This window comes from Fusarium musae, chromosome 5 (genome assembly GCF_019915245.1).
Source record: "Fusarium musae strain F31 chromosome 5, whole genome shotgun sequence".
Classification (NCBI taxonomy): domain Eukaryota; kingdom Fungi; phylum Ascomycota; class Sordariomycetes; order Hypocreales; family Nectriaceae; genus Fusarium; species Fusarium musae.
Window position 1 is genome coordinate 184,397 of NC_058391.1, and position 27,836 is coordinate 212,232.

General features: G+C 47.4%; 9 protein-coding genes across 9 annotated transcripts; 3 read left to right on the forward strand and 6 right to left on the reverse strand.

Moving 5' to 3' along the window:
- Positions 1 to 384: 384 nt before the first annotated feature.
- On the reverse strand, positions 385 to 2,223 carry J7337_006410 (uncharacterized protein; the record flags this gene model as incomplete). The annotated part of the gene is made up of 1 exon (XM_044824073.1): positions 385 to 2,223. The coding sequence occupies one exon, from the start codon at positions 2,221 to 2,223 to the stop codon at positions 385 to 387; it is 1,839 nt and encodes a 612-aa protein (XP_044679730.1).
- A 2,234-nt stretch (positions 2,224 to 4,457) lies between these two features.
- J7337_006411 (uncharacterized protein) lies at positions 4,458 to 5,690 on the forward strand (the record flags this gene model as incomplete). The annotated part of the gene is made up of 1 exon (XM_044824074.1): positions 4,458 to 5,690. The coding sequence occupies one exon, from the start codon at positions 4,458 to 4,460 to the stop codon at positions 5,688 to 5,690; it is 1,233 nt and encodes a 410-aa protein (XP_044679731.1).
- A 731-nt stretch (positions 5,691 to 6,421) lies between these two features.
- On the reverse strand, positions 6,422 to 7,144 carry J7337_006412 (uncharacterized protein; the record flags this gene model as incomplete). The annotated part of the gene is made up of 2 exons (XM_044824075.1): positions 6,422 to 7,023; positions 7,072 to 7,144. 2 exons carry the CDS (start codon positions 7,142 to 7,144, stop codon positions 6,422 to 6,424), a joined length of 675 nt encoding a protein of 224 aa, XP_044679732.1.
- Positions 7,145 to 8,058: 914 nt separating this feature from the next.
- J7337_006413 (uncharacterized protein) lies at positions 8,059 to 9,269 on the reverse strand (the record flags this gene model as incomplete). Its single annotated transcript, XM_044824076.1, has 3 exons — positions 8,059 to 8,473; positions 8,523 to 8,928; positions 8,981 to 9,269. The coding sequence occupies 3 exons, from the start codon at positions 9,267 to 9,269 to the stop codon at positions 8,059 to 8,061; spliced, it is 1,110 nt and encodes a 369-aa protein (XP_044679733.1).
- Positions 9,270 to 14,253: 4,984 nt separating this feature from the next.
- On the reverse strand, positions 14,254 to 16,134 carry J7337_006414 (uncharacterized protein; the record flags this gene model as incomplete). The annotated part of the gene is made up of 5 exons (XM_044824077.1): positions 14,254 to 14,469; positions 14,669 to 14,788; positions 14,844 to 15,350; positions 15,398 to 15,558; positions 15,624 to 16,134. The coding sequence occupies 5 exons, from the start codon at positions 16,132 to 16,134 to the stop codon at positions 14,254 to 14,256; spliced, it is 1,515 nt and encodes a 504-aa protein (XP_044679734.1).
- Positions 16,135 to 17,700: 1,566 nt separating this feature from the next.
- On the forward strand, positions 17,701 to 18,947 carry J7337_006415 (uncharacterized protein; the record flags this gene model as incomplete). Its single annotated transcript, XM_044824078.1, has 4 exons — positions 17,701 to 17,733; positions 17,800 to 17,927; positions 17,985 to 18,245; positions 18,350 to 18,947. 4 exons carry the CDS (start codon positions 17,701 to 17,703, stop codon positions 18,945 to 18,947), a joined length of 1,020 nt encoding a protein of 339 aa, XP_044679735.1.
- Positions 18,948 to 19,143: 196 nt separating this feature from the next.
- J7337_006416 (uncharacterized protein) lies at positions 19,144 to 20,868 on the reverse strand (the record flags this gene model as incomplete). Its single annotated transcript, XM_044824079.1, has 1 exon — positions 19,144 to 20,868. One exon carries the CDS (start codon positions 20,866 to 20,868, stop codon positions 19,144 to 19,146), a length of 1,725 nt encoding a protein of 574 aa, XP_044679736.1.
- Positions 20,869 to 22,908: 2,040 nt separating this feature from the next.
- On the reverse strand, positions 22,909 to 24,007 carry J7337_006417 (uncharacterized protein; the record flags this gene model as incomplete). The annotated part of the gene is made up of 2 exons (XM_044824080.1): positions 22,909 to 22,971; positions 23,207 to 24,007. 2 exons carry the CDS (start codon positions 24,005 to 24,007, stop codon positions 22,909 to 22,911), a joined length of 864 nt encoding a protein of 287 aa, XP_044679737.1.
- A 920-nt stretch (positions 24,008 to 24,927) lies between these two features.
- On the forward strand, positions 24,928 to 26,644 carry J7337_006418 (uncharacterized protein; the record flags this gene model as incomplete). Its single annotated transcript, XM_044824081.1, has 3 exons — positions 24,928 to 25,255; positions 25,305 to 26,200; positions 26,270 to 26,644. The coding sequence occupies 3 exons, from the start codon at positions 24,928 to 24,930 to the stop codon at positions 26,642 to 26,644; spliced, it is 1,599 nt and encodes a 532-aa protein (XP_044679738.1).
- Positions 26,645 to 27,836: the final 1,192 nt, after the last annotated feature.

Sequence of the window (27,836 nt, forward strand, 5' to 3'; positions counted from 1 at the left end):
AAGTTGGGAGTAGTTTCAGTTTGGCCAACTAAAGATGAAGGGCCCTATGGGTCCAAGGGCACCGATGATGGAAGAAAGTAACTGACTGGCTAGTGGTGGTATTGATCATAGAGATACAAAGCTGAGAGGCACTTCCAATCACCCTGTTCAGGCAAGTTGGCCTTCAATAGTAGCTTTAGTCATAAGGAATGTATTCAGAACTATACCCAAGTTCATTCTAAACTTAAAACACAAATCTATCCCACGCTGAAACTCTATAGTAAAAGCAGACCGTTCTATCCATTAAGACTCCCGAATACCATTTCCCATGCGACATATAACCATCAACTCATGGGTCATCAACTCTAGGTTGCCAATCGATCATTAAACCATTACATAACTAAATCATAAACCATACCTCCGACTAGGGTCTTGATAACCATTGTCGCTCCACCATCGAAAGCCATCATTGTTCAAGCCATTGTTCGTGGGGAAACCATTGCATTCAAGAGAAGGGAAGCCAGACACGTCAGCACCGTTTTGATTGGGCACAGAGAACCCAGTGCCACCGAGGCCACGGCCATAAAGGGAAGAGTTGTAAGATGCTGGCGAGGTCTCTGACGCTACAGGTCCAGGCGCTGAGCGAAAAGCTACAGGAGGGCCTGTTCCAACATCCGCCGCTGGAGGTGACAACTGAGGGCTATGCTGAGGGGGCAGAGTGAGGGCCGTAGGATCAACGAAAGGAGCACCATAGTAAGACTGCGGGGTTTGGGTGTTGCTGAGAGGGCCTGGTGGGGGAACGGTTTGGGGAGCGACTTGAGGAGTGGGGGCAAAGGGTGCAGGGGCAGAAGGATTTTGGTACAGTTGATGGGATGGTGGATGGGCTTGGGGAGCGGCGGGAACGGCAGAGGGGTCAAAGACAGTGGAAGCGACAGCACCATTGAATGGCTGTTGTGATATCTGCTGCTGGGACAGTTGCCGTCGGGGCATCTGCCTCTGTTGGACCTCCAAACGGGTATCTGTGCTCGTCTGTGGTTCGCCTGGGTAAATTCCATTCAGGGCCTGGTCAACGATCGTATCAATCTCGCCTTCAGTGAAAATGAAGTGGGAAGGGCAATCATTGAGAGCTCGGCGGATGATCTTTGCGGCCTGCGAGCGAGGAACAGGTGTCTCAACTTCAACCTCTGGTAGAACAGTCACCGCCTCTTGACCAGGAAGTGCAAAGTATGGTGATTTCGGGACAGGTTTGTCTGGAAAGCACGTCTTCCACATGGCGTTCCACTTAGGAATGTCGCCAGACGCCTTGGTACGCGCAGCAATAAGTCGATCAAACTCTGCAGGTAGCAGCACCCCGGTCTGTTCAATCGTCGCTGGCTGGCGTGCTCGACAAGGCAAATGCTGTCCAAGATTGGCCTCAGCGGTAGTGCCAAAAAATTCCATACGGCATTTTGGGCAGTAGAGAGTAACTTGTTCCTCAGCTCCAGCATTGCTGACGAATTCCACGTCGTCCGCAGCTTCAGCGTCGTCGTCCGCAGCTTCAGTGTCATTGTCCGCGTTGGCAGTCTTCTGCTTGACTTCCTTTAGCACATGGCGTCGCTCAATGTGTTGGGAGACATCGCTGAGGCGTTTCAGCCGGACTTTACTGCAGCCTTCGTAGCGGATCCGATCGATCTTGTGGAAGGGACATGCGAAAGGGGGGTTCTTCTGGGGGCCAGTGTGCGGGGGCGGGACAGGGTACCTGTGGCCGTCTGGTGGTTGCTTTCCACCGTTTCGCCCGCCGTTTTTCTTCCCGCCTCCGCCTCCGGTATCTCGGGATCCTTGACCTTGTTTCTGTTTCTTCTCTTCACGGCTTCCTTGATCGGGATTGTCTGCATGACGCTTCTGGCCAGATCCATGGGTTTTGTGGCCATCATTGCTATCCAGGTCTAACTCCAATCTGAGCCTCTGTGCAATTCGGTCCAGGAACCTCGAATTGGCCGGTTCAGAGTCTACTGTCACCACTTGGTGATCCTCGTCAATCCTAGGGCAGCCGGTGTCGCTGTAAACCACCACGCCATCACCACAGCTATCGCTGCTGTCCGATGGAGTTGAGGAGCTTCTCTTTGAGGCTAGAGGGGTCTCCGAGACATGTGGGGACTTTTGCTTGAAGAGATACAATAGCCGTTTGAGTAACCTTTTGTGCGATGCGGGTGATGCAAGGGGTTCCCGATGGGAGGGTTTGTGGCGACGGAATGTAGTATCCATGATACCACGAGCGATTTGTTTCAAAAAGAGTGAAAGTGACTTGAAAGTTCAATATGCTTTGTGTGTGTGAAGCTCGATACAAAAAGAAGATGAAATGCGTATGTTGACTGGATGGGGCCAGAGGTCTTTGTTAACAAAACGAACCGAATGGCTTCCTAAACTTCTAAAAGAAAAACATCAAGACGAAAGGCGGATTTCGAGTACTTAAACAAGGCAATTGTCTGCCTCCTACACAATTGAGTGGTTGCGACAAGGCTGTTTTGTCGCTTGCACAATAAATCAGGCTCTGCAGTCCACGTTCGCGCAGTTCGCCTGCGCGGGTGGTGTGGGAGCCACACAGCAGTTTACAGATATTCTCCTGACTTAATAGGGAAGCGATAATTAAGCTGATCACTAGTATCTTAAGAATTCCTAAGGTTCACCAAGAGAAAAAATGCCATTGTGATGCACTTGTTGATACCTCAGCAATAACCTCACAAATAAATAACGGGTATCAGCACTGAAGCAACGACGAGAACATGAGATCCATGGTTGGACTACAGAGGGACTAATTCCGCTAGGCGTTTCTCCTACACAAATGCGTAGGCCTTGTACGCATTTGTGGAAGCTGAAGACCCCCCTGCAGACCCCTATCAACCTCATTCGCTGAGTTTCCCCAATGGTGGACCAACCAGCAGCTTTGCAGGCCGCCACTTACAGACTTCGTTTCAAGTCAACCCTCTGGGCGTCTGCATTGGTTCGCAATGGCGCAGTTCAGTCAAGTCCAGTATGGCTGTGCTGTTTATCGATTTTGCTCAATTGTGCGAACTACGATTCCACGGCCGTAAACAGTCACTGTGTCTAGCCAAGACTGTGAGGATGCGATATACGCAGTCCAGTCGTGGAAGATCAAGTTTCAAGCATATTATATATTCGCTTTCAAGACCCCGCAATCCAATAACTTACACAACTAGGTATCTATCTACGCCGCCGCCTATATCGCAATGTCCGTTTCAATTGAGGCTTAAAAGAGGTTGGTTCATTGTCTGGTTCAAAGACTGTGTGCTGATAATTATTGTGCCTGCAGCTTTTCCAACCAATTGCACACGAGTCAGCCATACAACGACCTCATGCAAGATTGGTTGTTGGACCCAGGTCTTGACCATCAGGGCAGACTGCTGACAGGCCGCAACACAGCACAGCCACAAAGTCCTACACTACCCAAACAAAAGCCAACCAGGTCAAAGCTTTAACGCACATATTGAGGGAAATTGGTGTTTGTATGCAATTGAAGTTGTCATGGTCCTCTATTTTACGATGTATCTTTATCGCAGTAAATATGTATTATTTTCCAAAGCAACAAAAAGTTGGGTCTATGTTGTCATGCTTTCATTGTTGGAAAGATTAGGCTCTTTGCCATAGCCATATCTGCTTGGCTTATTTCCTTACCATCTGTTAAGGAGTACCCAAAAAATCAATCAAGTCACTGAAGTCTTAGTAGCTCTCATCATACGTTTGACTACAAGTTTGGGCCACCTAAAGAGCCAAATCTTGGCTATCTGCACATTGGGTCTTATTTGGTGTCGTACCCCCCTCCGTGTGTATATCGAAATTTAGAGCCTACCAGGACACCCTCGTCTGCCTTGTGACGTTGAATCTCTCATTTTCAACCCATCATGCTGCCTCGTTTTCGACATCCAGTTTCATCGACTTTCGAAAACATCACACATTCCATCAAGGCTGAGGCATTGCCATCCTCAAGCTTTTCGCTCATACACATACTAGGACTCGGAAAATTTATCAGGGATCAGCAAATGAATCTTGACCGCAAAGCTGGAAGTTTTGAGCCTGACGTGCCAAATATCTTCTCCAATGGGTATTCTAATGTTGGCAATGGGGCTACTCTACCAGTTAAGAAGAAAAGCTCAAGCTGGAATGGGCATTCGACGGCTTCCTTGTCGGTACATCGGCAGCCCCGAAGGCGATCGACGATGCCATTGGCATCGAGTTCCCAAGCTCAAGAACCCAGGTCTGGCACGGCATTGCGGTCAAAGCTATCAAGTAAGATATATCGATGTACCTCTCGCAATACCAGAAGACTAATGGTTGCTCCACGTCATGAAGAGTCTTCGCGGGTGGGCAAGACAGATCTTTCTAATTCCGAACTTCTGGGCTCTCAAGTGCATTATGGCGATCTCCATCGGGTCTCTTCAGTGGACAGCGTGCTTTCCCTACGGCCTCAAGCATTCTCCGACATGTCGAACCTGGACATGGTTTTTGATACGCAAACAAATCCTTCTCTTTTCTTATCTCCCGATTGTCGGGTGCAATCGCTTGATGGGCTGATGAAACAAGAATCGCCTCCTCTAGATGGGAAGAACGCATCAAATTCTTCGAAGAGGCCTGCTGGGGATAACAGAGCACCTCAGAAGAAGAGTCGCGCTACTAGAACACCGGAAGAGGTCGCTGAAGCCGATGGGAACCGTGGTCAGGATGAAGAAAGCAACGACGTCAACAAATGTGTCGAGTCATTTGCGTGCCCCTTTTACAGAAGGCACCCAGAACGTTATTTCGACTGCATCAGCCTCAAAATGCCACGCATATCAGATGTCAAGCAGCACCTAAAGAGGCGCCATATGGCGAATTACTTTTGTCCGAGGTGTCTCAAGGGATTCTCAGCGCTAAAGCCCTTCCAAGAACATGTTCTGCAACAAGACTGCTCAATGGACCTCTCAGAAAACACTGACGGCGTCTCACCCACTACTCAAGATGCCCTCAAGGTCCGTTTCGAGAGGAGTCTGCCACCGAGAGGTCAATGGCACAAGATATGGAAGATCTTGTTTGGAGATATCGATGATGACCAGAATCCGTATCATGAAGGAGTCTTCAAAGAGATTACAGGAATAATAAGGGGTATCTGGACAGAAGAGGGACAGAATATCATTTCCGATGTGCAGAAAACTAAGGATATACCAGAGGATTGCGCTGATCAGCTACGACCGGTGGTATTGGAACTCCTGGCTCGAGTAGAGACTCGATTCGAGCAAAAGGCTTTGGAAGGGAACTCAAAGGAGCGCTATAACAATGTTGAAAGCATCTTGGGAAAGCCTGCAGTTGATACAAAACTAGGGCCTACTCACGATCCATCTCCAGATATTCAGGCCAATATTGCTCCTCAGGATACTGCATTGCCATCTTCTAATTCAGGAATGGTATGTGCCTTTTCTGAAGGCTTCGAGTCAGCCAAGAGAATGTGCGGTCTTTCTATGCCCTCTGGGTTACAGGAGCAACAGACTGCAATACCGTATCCCGATTTCACTGAAAGAGAATTGACCTTCTCAAGCGAGGGAGAAAATTGGCTAAATATCGAGCCACCGAATGATATTTTGAAGGATCCTTTTGAGCTAGTCTATCTCGAAGGTATGGGAGATTGGATGAACGTCATAGCCCCTACACAAGACGATGAGATACTGGGAATGGAGGATTAGTAGATTTCGTTTCTTCTCAAGTTGGCTCCCTACTCGTCCTCATATATTCGGCCTTTCATCTGCCACATGGTTCGGGCCGGGGCAATTCAATCGTTGCGACCAGAAGGGTTAACGTATCGGAGATTTGGGCGGGGTTTCTGCAATTGACGAATATGAGGACTTCCGACCGAACGTATCTTGCCTGAAGCGAACACGGGGTATCTTTCAAACGAAATCTTGGAAAGGGTTGGTGTCAGGATGTATGTGGAGGTCAATATTACGAACGCCATACAAGTCTGAAGACGAAGAGTCGGAGTGGAGTATATGGAACTCCTGAATGACAGATCGATGGCTACGAGACTTTCAAGTCCAGCGAACAGAACAATCTCTCATTATATGTCTATCTTAACAATTTAAAGAGGTCATGGGGACAGCATAGCAGCTTATTTTCAACAATCATGTTTACTGTCTGACTTCTAAGATATACTATCAGTCTAAACGTTAGGTATTTCATAAGAGGCAATTAAGTTATTTCCATTTTAAAAAGAGGGCTGTTTATGCCACAGTAAAGATGTTGATGTTCTCTGAGCATACATTGAGATGACAGCCAGATATTGCCAGTCATAGTTCATTATAGACGCATAGAGGGGTTTCAAGTATCCAATCCATGTCTGTATGCATAGCAAACGATCAGCAACGTCTATCAAAACAAGTTCCGATCCAAACACCACCAGAGTATCCAAGTGCTGCGTCTAGTCCGTCAAGTCGCCAGGTGTAGGCTCAGTGCTAATCCCCTGCAAAACACTCTTGTCTGCACTCTTCCCTTCCGCCGTTTTTACAACCTCCAACAATTCAACAATCCTCGGTGACCAACCCCCATTAACATTACCCTCCAGAATCTGCGCCGAGGAAACCTCCGCTCCATAAAACTCCGCGTTAACATCTCTCTTCTCCTTTATAACCGTTCCATCAACAGTCAAACCACCATAAATACCACGAGACTTGGTATACGTCCACACAGGCTTGACATCTCCCACATTGACGTTTCCACCGAGCGGTCCAGCTGCAAGAGCAACGGCGCCTCCAAGGTTGACTTCAGATTTCTTGTAGGCGTCGACTGCGCCTTGGGTGTTGAGGACACAGATACAGTCGTACACGTCTATGCCGTAGACGAGACCGACACTACCGCTGCGGACGGAGAAGGCAGAGGGGTATGACCATGATCCATCGGGGAGACGGGCGATTACGATGCCTGAGCCGCCTGCTCCAGCAAAGTACATTCCTGCGCGGAAGCCTGTGAAGATTGCGAGGCCTTTGGCGTTTCTGATGACGTTGAAGGGGATTTTGTTCTTGTCTATTGTTTGTTAAATGAGAAGTCATTGATGAAGTAGGGGAAACGAACCAGCGAAGCCCTTGAGGATACGAGCGCTCTTTTCGCACTCCTCACGAAGATCGGCAGTCTTGAAAAGGCCCATTTTGATGATTTGCGATTGTACTATTTGATCAAGGTATTTGGTTGTTGTTACTTAGGTATTATGTAGTAGTCAAAGATGAAGTGATTGAAGTCGCGGTGTCTTGAACTAATGGTGAGTATAGAGATTGTCGATTGAAGACGATGCTATCCCGAGTCTTTATAGCAAACCCCCTTCGTTTTCTACATCGCGTCTATATATGTGATATTCTTCAGTCTTGCGCAAATCTGCGTATGCGACAATGCCCTCAGCATAGCCTCAGTTCGCGATACCTTCTTTTACGGCGTCACACTCATCTCAATTGACAAATAATCCCAGCCGACCAATCACACCCTCCAGCGTATGTAAGCAGCGTATCGCGCGTATTCAGCGTACATCGTAAAACCAACCAATAAGCACTCGAGCTCAATGAGGCTTTTGCACCACTGAAACGATTGGACCGGGGAGAAAATAGCTTAGATCTCTTAGTTCAGTGCTAAGATCACGGGACGCGCGGCGAGAGTCATGATGGAGGGTAGACCCTGTTTTCTTCAGAGAGTCTTGAGTCTGGTTGCCTAGAATTCTGCAACGTCCTGACTAGTTTAGCCGCATTTATTGATTGTTGGGATGATTGTGGCTTGAAGCGTTCGCCGAAGGTTTCCCATCCTACGGTTACTTCGGCGGGGTCGGAATGATCCGCGAGTTCACCTCTACCGAGACCTGATTCATTTATCTTCATCAAGCGTTATGGTTCAAGGGGTATGAACATCACAATTGCTCCTCGACTGCATCATATCGATGCATCAAGGGTCGTCAATACTGAACAGATTTGAAGATCAATAAGCCTTTGGCCCATCATTAACATTAAAAAAATCTATATAAATATTCTATTGGGTATATCCCTCGCGTGTATCAATCCTCTACCATATATATCTTGTCTAAACACCGCTATAATTCCGCTGATGCAAATGCTTAGTCGAGCTGGCCTCGCTAACAGCGCGATCATTATGTTCCTCAGCAGTAGATTCACCATCATCGTCCTGCTGTTGACCCTGATGCACAATCTGCGTGACGACAGTCTTCTTGATCCCCTCAATCTTCTCACGCTCTTTGAGCTCATACTCGTCCTCCTCACCGAGCTCAATATGTGTTCGGTGATGAGCGCTGGCAAGAGTCTGACCGAATCGTGTGCCGTGAGGTCGTGATGTTCCGGTCGTTCGTGATCGTGAGGAGTAGTCGTGGCCGTTGCGTTGATCGTTATTACCGGCGCGAACGACCTTGCCGATCAGATCGGCCATGTTCATCTCAATGTGAAGCTTGAGGAGGTAGACGAGGGGATGGAATTGAATGTAACTAAAGAGAATCAGTATAGATAAACAAGGTTGGTTGGTGATGAACATACACAAAGCCGTTGGGCAGAGACATCATGCAGATGAGGAGTACATCCAGAGCAATGGAAATAGCGCACAAGAACATGTTCATCTGATACAGACGAGTATACTTCTGCAGACCATTTGCAACAAGTCGCTGCTTCACGACATAGATGAAGTAGAAGTTGAGGATAGCATCCATGATAGCGAAGATGACCTTCTCGCATCGATCCCAGATGTTGTTCAAGTGGATATAGGTCTCGCTAATCTGTAGTCGAGCGGGGACCCAGATGCAGAACACGCTGATGTTGACAGCGAACAGGATAAGGAAGCAGAGCCATTTGAGCTTCGTACCGTTGGATCGAACAACCATCAACAGCGAAACTCGGTTGATGATGATTTGGATAAGACACTGGACCTGCGTAGACCACCAGACAACTACACCCGTTAGCACATACTCCTCATTCCTTCAGGTATCGCGGGGTCTTACTAATGAAGAAGAAAAATTGCATGCTCGGCTCAATGTCACCCCGAAGATAAAACCAACACATGACACCCAAGATAAAACTCGAGATGATCTCCGCCCAAATCAGCGCAACATAACTGGTGACCCTCTTCCTTCGATTCCACGCCGATCTCGTCTGTCGAATCGCCTTAGCGATGTTAAAGAGCGTGATGCCGAGCGACAAGCCCCAGGCGATGGAGGCGATGTTCATGTCGGTCTCATTGGGAAGATCGTCGACATAATTGTCGGGGACGAGGAAGCCTCTTCCTGTCATGTTGACGTCAGGCCTGCAAAAAGAATAATAAAAAGGAAGGTTATAATGCAATAGCTGAAAAAGGAATGTGGAAAGAGGAAACAAAATGTGAACAGGCTCTTTGCTTGGATTTAAGAAACAGGCTTGCAGAATCTGCAGTAGTCTCGGTACTAGCTAACGAAAAAGCCCCCTGTTTTTGAGGTACTGCCGATCACCATTGGAGGCTGAAGTGGCTTGCGTTGGGACCTAACGGCGTGAGGAACTAGTTAGATGCCGAACGCGGCGGGGGACAGAATAATCGACTGGCAAAACCTGGTTTCATCGTAGTGTGTTGTGAGTGGTTGGAGAGGTGTCTCGTATTTCTGTCGCCCCGAGACTAGGTTGGCGAGCTAGACTGGGAGACCAGATGAGATGGACAAACAGCTAAGAAAGTATGTTCATGGATGGCCCCTGAATCATGGGAATAGACGACGAACACCTAATAGCTTCTTTGCATACATCGCGTGCCAAGATTGTTTGCATCAGTATTGAGATATAGTGTCCTTACATCGTGAGTATCAGTTAGACATTGCAGTACCCCAGATGATCAAAGACTCTCGCTTCTATGCAGTCTAAGCGTCAAAAAGCATATCACCACAGTTTCAGGTCCCAAATCCTTGCTCATGTTGTAAACTCAGATATTCGCAAATCGGCCGCCTTGTTTATCGCATTGGGCTCCAATCCCCTGAACCTCGTCGGTGTAGAATTGACCGAGTCATTGTGGTTCCCCGCTAAGTTTACTCCAACTCACAGCTGCTGCAGATCGTGCACGGGAAATCGTGGATCCTTTGCCCCCTTACTTTAGATTGGGCTTATTCTAGTGTCTTGGTATTATCTTCAGTCATTTGTGATCAAGATGTTCGCGATGGCCCGTCGTAGATCTCCCACCGTCTGTTCGCCCAACGGTTGATTCAGCCAAGCATTCCAAAGGATCATAGCACCCAAATTAAATTCTCATAATAGAACATACACTATTTACTCACGGGCATTTTGTATATGAGCGCTATAATTATATGAGACGACGCTAACACGCTGGCGCCTTGATACCTGGCATTTGTTTAGTAATTGAATATGTTTGCCTTGTTTTTCGCAGCACGAGTCAATAGCCCCCTGTGATTTTGTGAGATTAGTGTTCTGAATAGAACAAGTATTGTTAGGCATAGTATTGTTTTGTATCTCGGCGGAGAAAATGCCGAGGATGCCGGCTAGTGAGGACGGTGAACTTGGCACGAGCCGAAGAATCGCGGCGTCTGGAGATTATCGCGAGTCAAAGCTGCGAGGTTGATCAACAGTATGACTTGGAGTGTTTGATGTTGTTGATGGCGCGGAGAAACTGCGTGCTTCAATGCGATTACATATGTCTCGCTGAGTGAGTTCTTCTTGGAAACTCTATGTAGTCTTCCGTCTCGTTAGCGATCCTGTTCTGATTGGCACGCTGGAGCTGGAGCGCAAGACAGTCAGCAGGACGTAATGTCCACGTGTATTCAGCATCATCGAGTCAGATACTCTCGACACCAGAATTGATGCCGAGAAAACGACATTATTCATCGTACACAGTGGCGCTCTCGGTGTTGAGTCGCCCTCAATCTAATCTTGCGGCGCGATCAGAATGGATCCCTCATGACTCGTCCATACCGATAGACTCTAGTTAACCGTGGTAGTCTAGTGCAGTGGCTGATAAGATTCCCTTCCTCAGCCTCCGAAAACATACCAAACCTCACCCTGAAAGACTGTCACAAAAACGTGGCATCCTCAATTAAAACCGTCATTCTTCTATCCTTCCATAGGGCTGGCTTCACGACCTTCTCCCTTGAGACAAAAACGTGGCAGACATTCCCATCTCGTGGCGTTTCTCATCAACAGAGTTCACACTAAGCTTTAGATACATTAGTTTCCACCGGGGAGATGCAAAACTCCGCTTGCTCCGCTTGCTCCGCTAGCCTCTTCTTCTTTTTTCGCCTCCCGAGGGAAGTAAATCTCGCAGGAGACCCTTGTTTGCGCTTTGACTTCCGTGCTGCCCCGGACTTTTTTACTTTTGCGCATCTTGGAACCCGATGCTCGGGAACGTGTGTTACCGGAGGGTGATCAGCGATATACATAGGAGGGCCTGGTTGTGTTACGTCGCGAATCGTCGGGAGATGGGCATTTGATCGGCATGTGACTTTACACGCGTGACATTGGGTATCTTTGTAGGCTGTTTGCGTATACATACCTAGTCCGCTGTTAGATAGTCGTGGAACTAATGCCCCGGTATGACTAAAACTGTGTACCTCCGAGGACCAGTGACATACAATATATAGTCTAGAGATAGGCCTCCCCTCTTTTCATAGTAGATCTCGCGGCCCAGAATCTTCAGCATGGATCCCTCAATCCACTGATCGACTCCTCAGGTACCAAGATTTCGGTACAACTGCTGCAACCGTCTACCTGGTCCATAGCAGGGTTCTAGCCTCAGCGTATAGAACGCGCTAACGATTGGAGCCTCTGGTAGCAAATCATAGGTCGAAGGATCTAGTTGCTGTGGATTCTGTGAGATTGAGGCCGTGGGTCTGTGATTTCGAATTCCCCATGTGTTTGATTGATGGGAGATTCAGGGTTGGAGATATCGTATTCTCAAGTTATGTAGTATCGGGAGATGTCGCGCCGAGAAGTATGTACTGAGTATGAATATCTGAGATTATCGAGAGATAGCGTAACGCATATTGGCATGGGTTCGTCTGCTTGGGTGACCCAGTATGCTGGTTCGTAATCTCGATTGAAGAATTCCCAATTGCATCTTGACGCTGCTGCAAACAGTTCCGGACTTGGAGCCGAACAGAATTGACGTCTTTCAGTTCTTTTCGTAGATGCTGGGACATTCCCTCGCAGGATCAGCTTTTGTCTTATCTTATCTTGTCGCTTATCGTGAATATCTCGGCCTAGTCCAACATCTGCTCAGGCTCAATCACAAATGTGCAATAGCGAGTATTATAGTTTCTCCGCGTGTGTAAGACGGGATATAGGATCGGTCGGATACCCGGATAGCTCAGTTCAGTTGCCTGAACTGCTTGCTCAGGTAAACACAAGTGTTTTTAATGCTGGGAGAATTTCGATCCACAGCCAAACCGGTAGAGCCAGAATGAAACAAGTTGAAGATTTAAAATGTGCGACACACGTTACAGTCCTATAATGCCCGATAAACCTGTAATTGTCTTGTGCTCATTTTTCTGTACCTGTAATATTGTGGGCAATTCAAAAATGGCCATGGCTGGCTTCACTTGTCACACAGACCATGCTCCTTCTAGGGTAGCCATATAATCTGAAAGCTGGTGGCGAAATGCTGAAAGATGCCAGCAAGTTTACTGTTTATAACAATCCATGACGCCTAATCATATATCTAGAGCCTCTGAAAATTGCCTCTAGATACGTAGGATGCTCATCCCTCTCTTTACTCAAAGGGACGGCTTTCGGAAACCCGTCTGGTCATGATCTACATCCCAGTAGGTAGTATTGTTTCGTCCAACTCAAGAGACTTGAGAGGCGCCCCGAGAAAAGACGAAGTAGCGACGCTGTCGAGCTTGATACATTGTAGCCTCAGGCATTTCAGACGAGAAAATACCATGGCTGTCTCCCCAATCGAGACGAGGACGTCATCATCCTCGATGCCTTCCGAATCACTCCACGACAGAGACTCAAGGGTAGACGAGCAGAGACGGAACAAGGTTGAGAAAAACACCGTTATCGCCTGCGTTCGCGACTCACCTTTCAGTTTACTCCTCTTCCATCCGTCCTTTGCCAAACTAACGTTGAGCTTGAGCGACCGGAGCGGCCAAGTCAAGGGCGTCAAAGGTGGCGCCAAAGACCACGCGTCATCAATCACTTCCCCGTCCAGCTCCATGTGCCGCGCCGAGCATCGCACTATTATCTCGAATAAGCTCTTTTGCAGAGAATACTCATCCTTCCAGATGAGGGTTTCAAGATTGGGCATTGATGAAATGGCCTCAGCTACAGCTGCTTGCACGTCCCTCAAAGTTTGAACAGCAAGAGCATATTGTTGTTCGTAGGGAAGTCCCTCAGGATATTCACGATGACATGCCTTAGCAAACTTTCGATGATAACGACAGACATCTTTCCGATGCGCAGCAAACGTAACCCTACGAACGCAAGCACTAACACCCGGTCTGAGCCCCCGAGAAGACTTGTCGTCTGCAAGTTTAGAAGCAAACCGCTTTACCCGGGAGTTGTAATTGAAGATAACCGTGGCAAATTGACGATGGCGCGCAAGTTGCTGACAATCCCTATTGACCAGCGCAAGAGATGCCAGAGATTTCCTGTTATCGCTTAGATGGTCGGCGGTATTAGCGAGGATCTCGGTGGGTAATTGGAGAAGTTTGCAGGTGGATGATCTAGGCCGACCTTACTCATTGTGAGACTGATGATGTCGTGGTCGTAGTCTAGATTTATGGTGACTGATGCTGGAGATAGGTAGTGCAGGGTTGGACAGCGGGGAACAATTTTATCTGGGCGAGTCTGCTTCCTATATAGATAGCATCTGTCTTTGTAGTGAGGTCACTTGTTGACTTGGGTATCTATCAAGGTTTGCGGCTGCGTCTGTATGATGTGTTGACTCTGTATTAAGTTTGTTGTGTTTTGTTGGCGGAGAGTATGACGCCTTATCTTGTCGTGTGTTACGGAGGGGAAAGAAAACTCTATTCGCACCGCGCGTGAGATGTCTCGGTATGGCATCACTCGTCTTTTGACACGTCGTCACCTAAGGTTTATATCATTCGACACGTTATAGACCAGCTGGAAATAAGCTCCAGGTCCCGGTGTTGCGCCCAAGAGCACTCTTGACAGGTGGCCAGCTGAGGCAGGTAACATAATGGTCAGGATAAATCTGAATATACTAAATCTTCCTCGGCATTTATCCCGCACTTAAGGATATCCACAGCATACTTATAAAGAAGAACGGAGACATCCTCTAACCTTAATACACAAAGATAAAATCCTCATTCTTGAGGTCCGTCATATCCTCAAAGTCATGATCATGTGCTACCATTTCTTCATTACTCTCGAGCTCAGCGGCAGCAGAAGTCTGAAGCATGGACCGATCAACAATAACCTCAGACTTGCCAAGAGCTAAGCGCCTGCGGGCGTGAGATTTGTTGAGGAAAAACAGATAGAGGGTGACGATACTTTGTGTCTGTTAGTTAATTGCTCAAGGTTCGCGGATTGGAATTGCTTACGCCGTAAGAATTATGACAAGGATAAACATGCACAAGTTGGAAATAAGGCCTTTGCGGTAAAGGGGAGCTTGGTCAGTACTGTAGAGGAGAGGTCCAATAACCTGTGGAACTGGTTAATACACGCAGTTAAACGTGCGGTTATTCTAGGTCACTCACGTTGCCAGTGCATAGGCCAACGAACATGACACCAGTGGTGACCTTTCTCTTGGTATCGCCAGCGGTATTTTGGGCCTCCCAAGCAAAGATCAGAGGCGTGATTCCGGGGTAGACAGAGATCTAAAAGCCTTGTTAACAATGCTCTCGATGATCAGCAGGATCCTGAAGGACTTACAATATAGTAGGCGAACAGCAAAATGCCCTTCTTGTCGTCAGTGTGGGGGATCTTGAGAAGCAAGACACATCCGACGATGGGAGTAATGCAAAGAAGCATAATGATAGGACCCTTACGCCCGAGTCTGGTGGCGAGCCAGCCGGACCCAATAATGGCGCACATCTGGACTGCTCCGAAGGGTATGTTGAAGAGGATGGTCTGGAACTTGTTGTAGCCAAAGGATTTGACGATGAGTGATCCGAAAGTGCTGATACCACCACTGGGGATGGAAATAGTGATGACGAGGAAGAACCAACACCAGGTCTTGAGATCAAGAATGGATTCCTTCACATGTTCCCACTTCCACTGCCGGGAAACAATACCCATTTGATTTGATCGGAGTCTTTCGATAGTGACGACCTTTTCTCTATCGCTGAGGAACTTGGCTTCCATCGGGGAGTCGGGCATGAGGAAGTAAACAGGGATTGAGTAGGCGACGGTAAGAACACCGCAGAAGAGGAAGATAATCTTGGACTCAGTGAGTGGGAAGTCTTTGTTTCTCTGGATAATCTTACCTGGTAGGAGAAGAGAGCGCTGCTCTGGATGTGACCAAGTCCGAACGTGAAGAGACTGCCGATGATGAATGTCAATCCGTTCATACCGCTCCAGTAAGAGGTTCGCAGAGTCTGTTCATTTCTCTTCCACCACATCTGCGTAACAGCAATAAGAGAGGGAGCTACAAGGGCGTCAATAAAATTCGCATACTCCTCGTCATTAGAACTCAGTTTGAGCATAACATACCAATAAGAGACTCAAAAGTCCCCAAAAACAATCGCATAACCAGGAGCGTCTTGAAAGTCGTACAAGCACTCATGATGCAAAGAGACGAACCCCAGAGGAAGATAGCACCAGCGATGACCTTTCCGGTAGGCAGTTTGACAAGAGTCAGGGCAGCAAGAGGCTGGGCGACAAGCTGGGCGAGGTATAGAGACGAACCAAGCCATGAGAACTGCGTTCCGTGGAGATTGGCGTCAGTGGTGATGTCGAAAACAGAAGAATACGAAAGAGTGGACTTGTCGAGTTGCTGGAAGAAATATGCTATGAGGATGAGGGGCAGGATTCTCCAGTCTATCTTTCGGAGAACGGCCTTTTCTTCCTCGGGTGTGAAGATTATAGGTCCCGTCACGGACATTTGCTTGAGGAACAACGCGGCTTTATCGGTTTCTTTAACAGGAGTGATGGTGTCTATTTGGTCAGCGTGCTCAGCTGCAGGAGCAGCGGCGACGTCGCCATCGTTGACTTTCTTCGGCATGATATCCAATAACTAAAACTAAGGGAACTGATATTTGAGTAATCACTAAAGACTTGGAGGATAATAGATTTAAGAACTGTAGATCTTCAGTGTTGCAGGCGCGAAACACCTTTATATCTTACGAGGGGGCAGCACTGGGGAATGCAGCTTCAAGCTGCAAGGAAATCACAACCCCCACTGGTCCGTCCATAATGTGCGGGGGAATCTGGGGCCCCGGATAACATGCAACATAATGGTTTAAAGTGGTTGGCTGGACATATAGTTTGGGTTACCCCAGTAGAGGAGTTTACAGGGATGAACGCCATCGGGGAGAATCCCGAAGGTAATAGTCTGAGCTTAATTAACAGCCGGCAATATTCTTAAGCGGCCTCCGTCAGTTGATCGAGTCATTGAGACCGAGGCCTTGGGGGTACTTAAGATGCAGATTGGAAGCGCATATAGACAATCTAAGTAACCTTACTAGTTCTGACATGTTTAGAATAAGAAAAGGTCCTGAGATAAAGATGTAATAGTGAGCTAAACTTGATAGATCTAGAGGCATATATAGCCTTGCTTATCTTGTATTAACATATCAGCATTAGAGTCTCTTAAACCCCCCAAACCAGGGAGGCCTAGAGAGGCGGATAAAACGGCAACGTGGACACCTTTTCCTCACAAGTGCATTCCCGGTATCACATGGTCGGCTCAAGATCCACATTCCCCTCACTTGCAGTGTAGATCACAGTAGAGAGTAACAACACTACCAAGGTCTAGAATGCTAAAGGTATCCAATGGAGCGAGGTGAAAGGCTGAAAGCTAAGTCGTCGCGAGATGCTTCAAGTTGATGTTATCTTAGTTTGAGATACATTTACAATATAAGACAACAGAAGCAAAACTAACTAACTGTTCCATTCACCAAGTCAGCATTGACAATCTCAGTTCTTCTTGAGTTCAAATCAAGGACTTGGAGTGAACTGGAGTAGTCTGCCAGTCACTTTGGTGTCCTTTCCACTGCCGACTCTCGGTAATTGGGTTAGCTGTGTGGACCTCAATCAACCTAACAAGATAAAAGAGACTAGACATGACTGGGGAATGCCCAAAAAGGATAAAGGTCTCAATGCTCACTCTCCCACTGCCGGTGACTGAGTCAAAGCGGTTTGGATTACCGGTAGTGTTGATCGCCATACTCGAGTCTTTTTTAGAATTGACGTAGTATGTTACGACAGAAAAGGCGATGAAAGAAGTGGTTGATCTCGATTAATGGAAGGCTGAGAGTCTGACATTTCAGTTAGTAAATCAAGTGATTTTTAACAGCATTTAGTGAGAACAAGCCGGCAATATTATATAAAAGCCATACTAAATGGCCGATAAGGGAGAGTGTTGGGTTGATTTATGGATGGGGGGTTGATTAACCTAAATATAATTATGCCAGTCTGACAGCCAAGCCGGCTCCTTGGCCGTTGAGTGGATTGATGTTGGCTTGGCACCAGTGAGATTCACCAGAGTCAGGCTGATTGCCCACAGAACAGGCTAAGCGAGATGAACCGCACCACATCGGCGCATCTGACACCGGCGAACTCCTTAACGATGGATAAAAGTCGCATTGTTCCTGCGTCCATCGTAAGCTGATCGTCTACTGTACATGCACTATGAGCAGAAATGTTAGGCCTTAATCGTATCGTGCAGCTGCACGCAATCTTGTTCTGTCTACTGACACTGTGTCTCGCGAAAGAAGACGAAAGCTATGACAACTCGACTAACTACCGTCCTCGCAACGTCACAGGTCTCGGCAACTTCTACCAATGGGTTGGATCGTGAGTCTTGCTGCGGTGGAATATCATGATAACATGGCTAAACGATTCTCTAAATAGGTACTATAACGCGACAGCGGAAGTGGAATTAACACCCATCTTCGGTGACGTCTGGAACGAAACGATATTCGGCCCCAACTACACGGATAATCTATGCCCTGAACTAAAGAACTCGACCCAAATCACCAAATACGACGCCATTCTGAGTATCCTTGAGAAAGGCAAATGGAACGCTGGAAGTAACTCTGTTATTTTCTGGTTGACGCTTATCCCTAAATCCTCGGCGGAGTTCAACGTCTCCTCTCTTGGTGCCGATTTCACGTATGCATCTCAGTCTGGTGGACTTCAATTTCCCCTATATTCTGTCGAGTCAGTCAAGTACCCTCTCGATACCCTTCCGTACAAATAAGCTAACCTTGACCCAGCCCAAGCCCAGATGGATTTTGGCGACCCAAAGAGGGAAAAGGCCCTGATCTCTTCAACTTCACCACTACCCAGACCAAATCGGGAGCTTACAACATCAGCGCGCTACTCCAGCGCAACGAGCCGAAACCGTACTCGTCAAGTCTGAATCTCACCATGCCAGTGTGCAACACCACCGAGCTAAGCGGTGATTACACAATTGACGTAGAAGAGTTTCGATCTTGGGAAGAAGAGGACTGGGATGACTTTCGATGGCCCAACATCAGCATGTTGTTCGACGGCAAGACTGCAAACTTGACTATGGATGCTGTGTTTTCTGCAAGGCCGTATGTTTGGCCTAATGCGACGACTGAGTGGTCGGCGCCTACAACTGGCAGCCCTGGTGCGCATGGTTTTATGCAAATTCGTGTCTCTGGGGTTATTGATGCGTTTCATTCGGATTCGCTCAGTCTTGAAAATGAGACACCTGTTTGGCAGCGCACAGTGGGTTTCGGGAATGACTCATCGAATATTGGATATGACAGTGCAGCTATCAAGCTGTCGGCCGAGTTCACTATCTCTATGATGGCTATTGCTGTAGGTATCGTGCTACTCTTATAGAAGAGCTTTAGCTATGTATATTTAATGAATGTGGAGTTCTATCTCTACTGCCTAGGGCTCCGACTTCTTTTTTTTAAGTTATGCCACGCCATCTGGTAGCTGTTGACTTGGGTCCACCAAGACTCCATCTGTGTAGTTGAAGTTCGTGAACAACTCCCCACTAAGATCTGAAATAACAGGATATGTCAGTCGTGATTCATCCTTTAATTCGGAGGGTCTTACCAAAGTCAAATGGTTGAGAGTAACCATCTTCAGGCCCAGCGGATGAGAACAGAGGAGGCTGAAATATTGCAGTGGTTGGCTGGTTCAATTGAGAGTGTCTCATTTCTCCAGTTCCATCTTTGAAGGTTGAGGATGGTGTTGGAGGTGCTTGCGAACGCTTCGAAATGAGCTGCACAACCGGTTCGCAGAAGACACCGGGACACTCGTCTTGAAGTCGTTTTTGGAGTGAGTTTGGAACCTTGACGTTGTTCTCTTCAAGGCGCTCCAGCAACGCCTCAATGATATTCTCCAAGCTAGTGATTCTCTTCTTGTGTTTCTCCTCCAGTTGAGCATTTCTCTCCTTCTCGGCCTCTAAGTCGGCTTCCAAAGATGTTCGCTTTTTGTCTCTCTCTTCTATATCTCGCATCAGAGCATCGCATATGTCAGCGCCTCTTGGCCTGGACTGCTGTTTACATGGCCTTCGAGTCGTGTTGTGCTCGTATCCGACACCGTTGTAGAAATCGGGGTCGGGCGGGTTCTCTCCTGGGTTTATGAGACCCCAAATAAAGGACCATCTGGTCTCGCTGGGGAGTGATTGCCATGTCGGGCAGTTTTCAGTTCGGCGGTGATACGGCGCCCCATCGCTGGCAGTGCCAGTACAAGTGGTTCCTATACATCGAGGTTCGCAAGTCTCCAATTTATGTCGCTTCCGCGCATTCTCTGGCTTCCTCTCGTCCTCCGGAACATTGACCTGTGTACAGCAATCCTTACATATGACGATACGATGCCTCGCTTCAAGAGATCTTAGAAGTTCCGATATTGTGGCATTAGTTCCCTGGCATTTTTGCGGTTGTTGCACGGGGCAAGGCATCTGTAGGCGACCCTGAAGAGATGCCATTGCCTCTGAACTGAATGGGTTCTTGTCCGGCCGGGACTCCTTCCGCGGAGGCTCATCCCCATCGCCTTCTTGAAACGACCCATCTCTTCCTGGGAGTGAATGCTTGAGGTTTCTCTCAAAATTCGAAATACTAGTAGTGGTCCCGCTCTTGGGAGAGGTCCCAGTTCCATCCGTAAGAGGTGTTGAGGAGTATCTGCTGTGATTGGGACTTCCTTCGGCTGACGAAAGCTCATCGGAACTTGACTCGCAATCTTGGCGAGAAAGAGTTCGGAAGAGCTCCATTATTAGAGCTCTTGATTCTTCTAAGCTCTCTCCTGGGACAAAGTGCCGAGGCATAGTCTCAAGACTGCATGAACTAGACTCGGGGCTATAAGTGGGAAGTGATGGGGATAGAACGGTAGATGTATCCTTTGTCGATATAATCCATCCTAGCGTGTCTTTTTTCTCCTGGAGGTGCTTCAAGCTATCCTTAGAAAGCTCAGCCGTACTCCTTTCTTGTTTAGCATGAGTACTTGAGACATTTGTGAGGTGTGTAGAAGAGCACATCTCCTCGCCACCTGATTTATCCGCTTTGTCCGGCCTCTTGACTATCTGGCCTTGTAAATTGACGGCTGGAGATTGGCTGGGTAAATTAAGTACCGACTCACCAACGTAGACCGGGAAACCTGCGATAGCTGGCTCAGCTTGTTTCGTTTCTCGAATTGTGAGAAGATTAGATTGCATGGTAGAAGGGGGATCACAGTTGCCAATAGTCCAAGTCCGGTTCTGGGTTGATATAATGTGCCCCTTGTAGTCCGTTGGCACATACATGGCAGGATACATGTTTGTGCCTTGATAAAATAGTGATGGTTGGTACAATGTGGCAGGTGGTTGTAGTGGTGGGTTGAAAAATGCTTTGGCCATCATTGCACCATCATTTATATGGGGAAAGCTGGGTGAATAGTTTTGCAAAGAACCGTTTAGCTCATGTGCCGAGCTAAATGAGGCTGGCATCTCCGCAGGACTGCAATGCTGGTGTGAAGTGTTTTCAATAGCATATGGGCTCGGCAAACAGCTGTCATCTAAGTCGATTGAAAGAAGAGGAGTTTGCCTGTAGGTGTAGGGTGAATTTCCATATCCGCTATCTCGATCTGAAGGCGACCGAGAAATTGTGTCACAACTCTTCGGCGGTTGCAATACTGCTGGGGATGCAGAATAGCAACTGTCGCTGGGAGACTCTCTACGGAAATCAGCGAGTGGTCACCGTTAACTTAGTCTGATTGGAGAGGAAATGAGACAAAGCGAATGACTTTCGGGCCTGTCATACCTGGGAGGTGCAAAAGTTAAGGATCGCCTCACATAGTCAGGAGGGTTATACACGAGTGGTTCATCTTGTGGACGTTGCCGGATGTCTTCCATATCTCCAGATGTAAAAGTATAATCTTATCTCGTGATGATTTGTGAAGAATGAAATGAGGTTTGGGAGTTGACTCAACTTGAGGAAGGGCTGATAAGCACTAAGCAATAGGTCTGGACTAAGCCTAAGTGCCTTTACAGTGCTAACAAATGGATAATGATAAGATAAGCAGCTATATTCGTTTTCGAACCAATTAACGATACAAAATTGCCAACTGATAGCGAGCGCCACCGTTATCATAGCATTTATGCACAGTGACTCTACCTGGCCTTGCTAGTACGCTTTACATCTCCAATAGGTTGGTAACAATTTGTGAGAGCAAAACAATTTGTTTGGCCCCCAAATCAAACGGCTAGAGCATGTGACCAGCATGATTATGCGCCACTAACCAAGACACAAGCCATTTGATGGCACCAAATTGCTCACAATTAAATAATTTGGTAGATAGCATCTTTATGTTTTGTGGCTAACCTGTGAATAAACGCTTGTAAGAGATGGCTTTGTTATTATGAGCGAGTGGGCGACCACAATATGTTTGCAGATTGCAAGCCATATGAGGGAGAATTCTTTGGTGTTATGGTAATAGAGCAGGCAGAGATAAAAAGGCCAGGATACATCTGGGATAGCATACCTTCGCAACAGCCTCCCCACATCGTTCCAGACATGGCTGTCAGTGCAAGCAACGCAAACGAAATAAGGCTAATACATACACTGAACGACACTAGAGCATCAGCTGAGCCTGCTGAACATCGCCATGCAATTCTAAGTCCGAAAATCTGGGTTGGTTTCATCAAACAAGGGCGTAGCTTTCTCGACACCGCATCTCAAAGGCCAAATATTGAGCAACAGATCAAGGGGTTGCAAGAGTATCATGAACAGAAGTTTACGGTCTCTGAGCGATTCATGCGGAAGTGGGTTTTCTGCCAGCAGCCTATTGTGCTTATAGGAGAACTTTATAGGGTGAATGAATCTCGTCGATCCTTTATCTTCAGAAGCGCGCTGACAAGTATCATCAGGACCAAACAAACGACCTGGAAGGACAGCACTTTCCGCTGGAAGTACAATTTGACAAACTTCAAAGATCCGAGGTTCTTACCAAGGGTTTCTTTCGTCCCCAGTCTCTTCGGGGGAACACAAGATTTTACCATCAACGCAGTTGCTTTAATGTTGGCTCAATGGACCACTTGAACAAGCGGAAGGCGCTATGCGTTGGTTATAAAGTCAAAAGGGGTAATTTGATTTGTCCCCTGCTGGTCTCATTATGCTTTTCTTTTGTCACGGCGGTTATTGCGGCCCTTTTGACGCACAGTGTATCGACTGGAGTGGGAATTGGTGGTATTGTCGAAGCCACGCTTGTTTTAGTATGGTCTTTCATTATGTGGTATCTTAAATAGCTGGCACAGTTGTATGTATTTGTCTCTTGCGGCCAAGTATCGTCCCTAACTAAGCTACGGTATATTACTCACCTATTTACCAAAGAGGGAACTATCAGGCAGCTGATCGTAGCCTGAAGTCAAAAGAGACAGAACCTACAACAATACCCATTGTGTTCCTTCTCTTGAAGTGGTGCCACTTTTCCAAAGCTTGCCTTGTGTCTGTAGTTCCAATATTGAGTTGTTCTAATACTTCGACCACAACCGCGTACAAGATATCAAGGTTCCCGTCATCAACCTTGACAGAGATTCCCAACGGCCCACGTGCCCCCAGACTTTTCGTCTGCTCAGATTCACGTATACCAACTCCATAGCATCCATCAGCACCTACTTTACCGATCAACTGCCCCTTGTATACCTGCATTAAGTCGGTACAGAAACGTCCTTCTCCCGCCACGAATTCCGGATATTCAGACATCATACGGAAGATCCGAGCAAGATTTCTCGTACGTGGGGAAGTCGAACCCTCTTGCTCTGCAGAATCTTCACCAGCGGCGAAGATAGCGTAGGTATGTGCCAAGTAGAAGAGGGGAAATGCAGGAGCAGGAAGATTACAGCCATCGGTGGCCCATTGGACAAGACTGGGCTCGGGGCAAAGCTCCTCAACGACCTTTTTTACCTGAACTTGCATCGGATGATCTGGAAGCTGGTAATCTGCTATACTGGCACCCAGAGCGAGAGCGCCAGCCATCATACCAGCGTGTTTACCAGAGCAATTATTGTAAACCCCTCCCGTGACATCTAATCCCTTTTGTGCCCAGTCTCGATTGACAGCAGGGTTTAGCGAAGCATGTCCACCGCAGCGGTAGTCGCTTTCTTGCGCCTTGGTCTTGACCAACATGCTTCTAGCACGTTCGACATGTCTTGGTTCCCCATTATGCGACGCGCATATGAGGGCAAGGTCGATGTCGTCGAAGCCTGCATCTTGGAAACCGCCCGTCTCGATGACGGCGAGAGCTTGTGCAGGCTTGATGGCCGATCGGGCCAGAGTGACCCTTGCGGGGTTGCCAACAGAGTAGAGGATGTTGCCGTGAGAGCCTGTGACTGCGACATGGACGCGATGGACGTTCTCAACGATGCCGCCTCTGTCGGTGGTAACGTAGTTGTTCTCGACGTACTTGGTTTGAGTCATTCTGCCTGTATCGCAGTGGATGAATAACTTTTTGAGCAAAGGGGCTCAATGGATCTTGTATTGGAAATGAAGGAGAAGGAAGGGCTGAAAACGAGTCCAGTAAAGAATCATCTGATGATTTATATAACTTGTAAGTGGTTTTGCAACCGTTGCCGCGATCCCTGTCTTTTTCCATACCCACTGCTTTCCTTCAGTAGTGACTTGAGCCTTAACTGTTGTGGGTTTGTTGTCAGACTCCCCACGTTAGTCTACAAGTAGTCACCTTTGTGCCGCCGCCATCCTGACACCATAGGATTGGTCAGTTTGTCCCCTGATCATTCTCCGTACCCACAAACATGGCTGACTCATCGTTATTACTCTTGTCTTCCATATTCCGTACCCACTCGATTCGTTCACTTCCCCAGACTAACAACATGCACCCTATGCCTGTAGATACACACAGCAAACATGACATCGACTCAAGAACCACTGACACGACACGCTTGTGAATCATGCCGACGTAAAAAGACGAAATGTGATGGCGAAAGACCTACATGTTCTTATTGCCTACGTCTGATGATCTCGTGTTCTTACTTACCAAGGGCAAAAACAAAGTCATCGTGAGTTGAACGCATACATTGTTAATCACTGTGGATTGACTCGTCAATCAGTACCAAGTCTAAGAGAACAAGGGCACATAAGCGAACAGCAGAAGAGCTCGCTCAAACCATGAGACGCAACGAGCATCCTGCTGCCCATGAATGTGCCCCCAATCACCAATCTCCATCATCTATTTCTATAGCACTACCGCAAGACATACCCCAAGATGAGCTCGAGACCCGAAAGTTCTCACTGGCAAGGTTGGTATCTTTGCCCTTTTCGACACTAGTCACTTGCCAATTACATTAGTGAAATACACATATACATAGCTAACACAAAGTATGCACCTCAGACCCCAGCCAACCCAGGAGGTCCTTAAACACTTTGTCAAAGTCTACATAACAAAGATTCACCTTCAACCTCTGCCGCTCTTCACTCTAGACAAGCTCGAGGAACAACTACTTGACGGCCCTCACTTTCTACTTTGGAGCTTTATGGCTCTCGGTCTCATGTTGTCTACCCATCCTTTCTACGACGGTCAAAGAACCGTTGCAAGAGACTTCTACACTCGAAAAGCGGAGGAGGCCGTGAACATCTTGTCTTATGAGGGAGATATATCGCCGGAAGTCACGCAGTCCCTTTGCCTCATCGCTTTAAAGTATCTAAACAGTAAGAAGCATATTTTCTACCAAAGTTCAAGAGCTCATCAGGATTCTAGATCAACAACTCGCACGAGCCTGGATGACTACTGGTACTGCTGCGCGACTTCAGGCCTTACGATTCCTCTCGATTGACAACACGCCTTCCTCAACAGATGACTCGGTATCTCGAGCTCACTGGAGTGTCTTCATGCTAGAACGCCTTTTTGTTCCTACAACACCAGATGCGTTTGGGCTCGGAGTTCCCGAATTTCCTATTAGTGCTCCAAAGCCCCTTGTACCTAAATCAACACCCAGACCAGAACGCGCACAGTTAGAAAAGACGCAACCCAGAACCATACTGAGCAGTGACCCCGGTATCATTGGCGTTCACATACGTCTTGTCTCGATCTGGGGAAAGCTTCGATTGTACTTGCACGGCCTACGGCGAGGTGTCACTGAAAAGCCTTGGTCACCAGACTCAATGCACACAAAACTTAACATCCAGATGATAGAGCACGAAGCTCTAATTGATTCAAGCTATTTCCTCTCCAAGGCTCTTCTGCCCAGCCGAACTAGAGCTGAAATATCTTCACATCGCGAATACTGGGATCCATTCATGGCTAGCCAAATAATCTGGCATGCCATCCACGCTGTGTTAAACCACCCGTTCGTCCACTTGTTCTTACTCAGATCCTCCAGGGATGTTCCCCCATCGTGTCTGTTCCTCCAGCAAAGGATTGATATGGCGCTATTTCACACGGGATCCTTGTTTCGGATTCTTCAGTCGTTTATGGATTTGATGGATATAGTCGATCCGATGGTGGCCGACTTTGTAGCTGCTGCGATGACAGTGTCGTGGTTCTTTCAGTTTTCTGCTGATCCAAAGATATCACGACGGGCTCGTGAAGAGTTAGATAAATGCGGCGCGTTTCTCAGCCGTGTCGCTGGAACTTGGCCTCACGTCAACCAAAAGGTATGCTGCTAATAACGCCTACATACCTGGCATTTTATATCACAGATGAGTGCTCACATATGGTTCTAGCTCGAGACGCTGAGGAACCTGGAAGCACTGGCCGACGAAAACCGCCGACAGCACTCAGATGACGGTACAAACATCAGCTTCAAATCCGCATGGCTTTGGGATTTGTTGTGTCCCAAGATTCAGTCCACTCAGATTGGTTCTTCACATTCAGGGTCAGGGACTGGGAAATATCCAGATTCTGAGATGTATCTCAAAAACCATTTTGTCATGCCTTTGCACGACAACCATGAGTCTAGTCAGACAAGAGAGGCAGTGGCATCTGGTCAAGACGTTATGGATTCGTTGTTCACTATGCCTGGGGACCTGGATTTGTTTAATATCGAGTTACTGTCGCATGACCTTTTCGAAAATGGACTATGGGATCAAGGCTACTGAGAGGAAATAATTCATTTACGATATGGGCCTACCGCCTGCCCCTCAAGCGAGTCCTCCTCTGCAAAGAACTCGAGTGCGAGTTTTCAACTACCAATCACACGACTAAAATGGCTCTGCAACAATATATCTTGAGGAAAGCGATCAGGCAGGTAATACGGCCCGCTCTGTGATCAACTATATCATATCGCCTTTAGGCTAATAATGTATTCATACGCTTAGAGAATCGACATTCATCTGAGCCCTATGCTTGATTAGACTCTTAACTATGCTTTGGCGGTTTGTATGTAAAGCAGCTTCATGCCTTTGGTAATAAGCCGCTTGAAGTGCAGTGCTGAAACGACCACTCAGTAGATTGACATCGGCATGGTTATTAAGGAGAATTTGAATGAAATCCAGTTTCCTACAAAATGATGCGGATTAGAGGGCCGTGCCAAGTGCACTAGCTTGTGTATTAATCTTACCTCTGCTGTCGATGAGGAGGCGAATATTACCACTATGCCTACGCTGTAACGTAGATATAAGCGCAGTCCCCTGAACGTTATCGTATGTATAAACTTGCGCACTATTTTCTAGTAGTAGCCGAACGATCTCCTTGTGTCTGTTGCGGGCAGCAGCTTCGAGAGACGTGTTGGGAAACTCTAATAGTATGTGTTATATTTAAGCAGAGCCGGATCAGGCCAGGGCAGACCTAATCGTTCTGCTTCAATAAGAACATCAAGTAGGGTCGGCGTCCTATACCCCCCACGGGCCGAGACTTCATGTTCCACTTCACGGTTTGAATATGAGAGGAACCACTCCCGAAGGTTTATAGCGTGTTCAACCCATTCATTATCATTTGGTTCAAAGCCAAGTAGTGGAAAGGTCGACTGTATCTTGTGCAGAGCTGAGAACAGTGAGGAGGCAGCTTCGGCGTTATCTTTTTTAACCAAAAACGAATACCTTGCTCCGCTGTTTTCTTGTAAAGACGCTAGCTTGGGCAGTTCTTGGCTAAGATCAACATAGCGCTCAATGTTCCTTTGGAGGTCTAACCTATAAGCTAGACAGGTCTCTGTAATGGATGACCTTGCAACAACTTCTTGTAGTGGTTTCTGGAACTCTGCGGGCAATTGTTCAGACGTCAGATATTCCTTCACGGAGAAATGAGCAAGCTGAAGCTCAAGTTTTCCACCATACTTCACAGCGTTGACCAGGC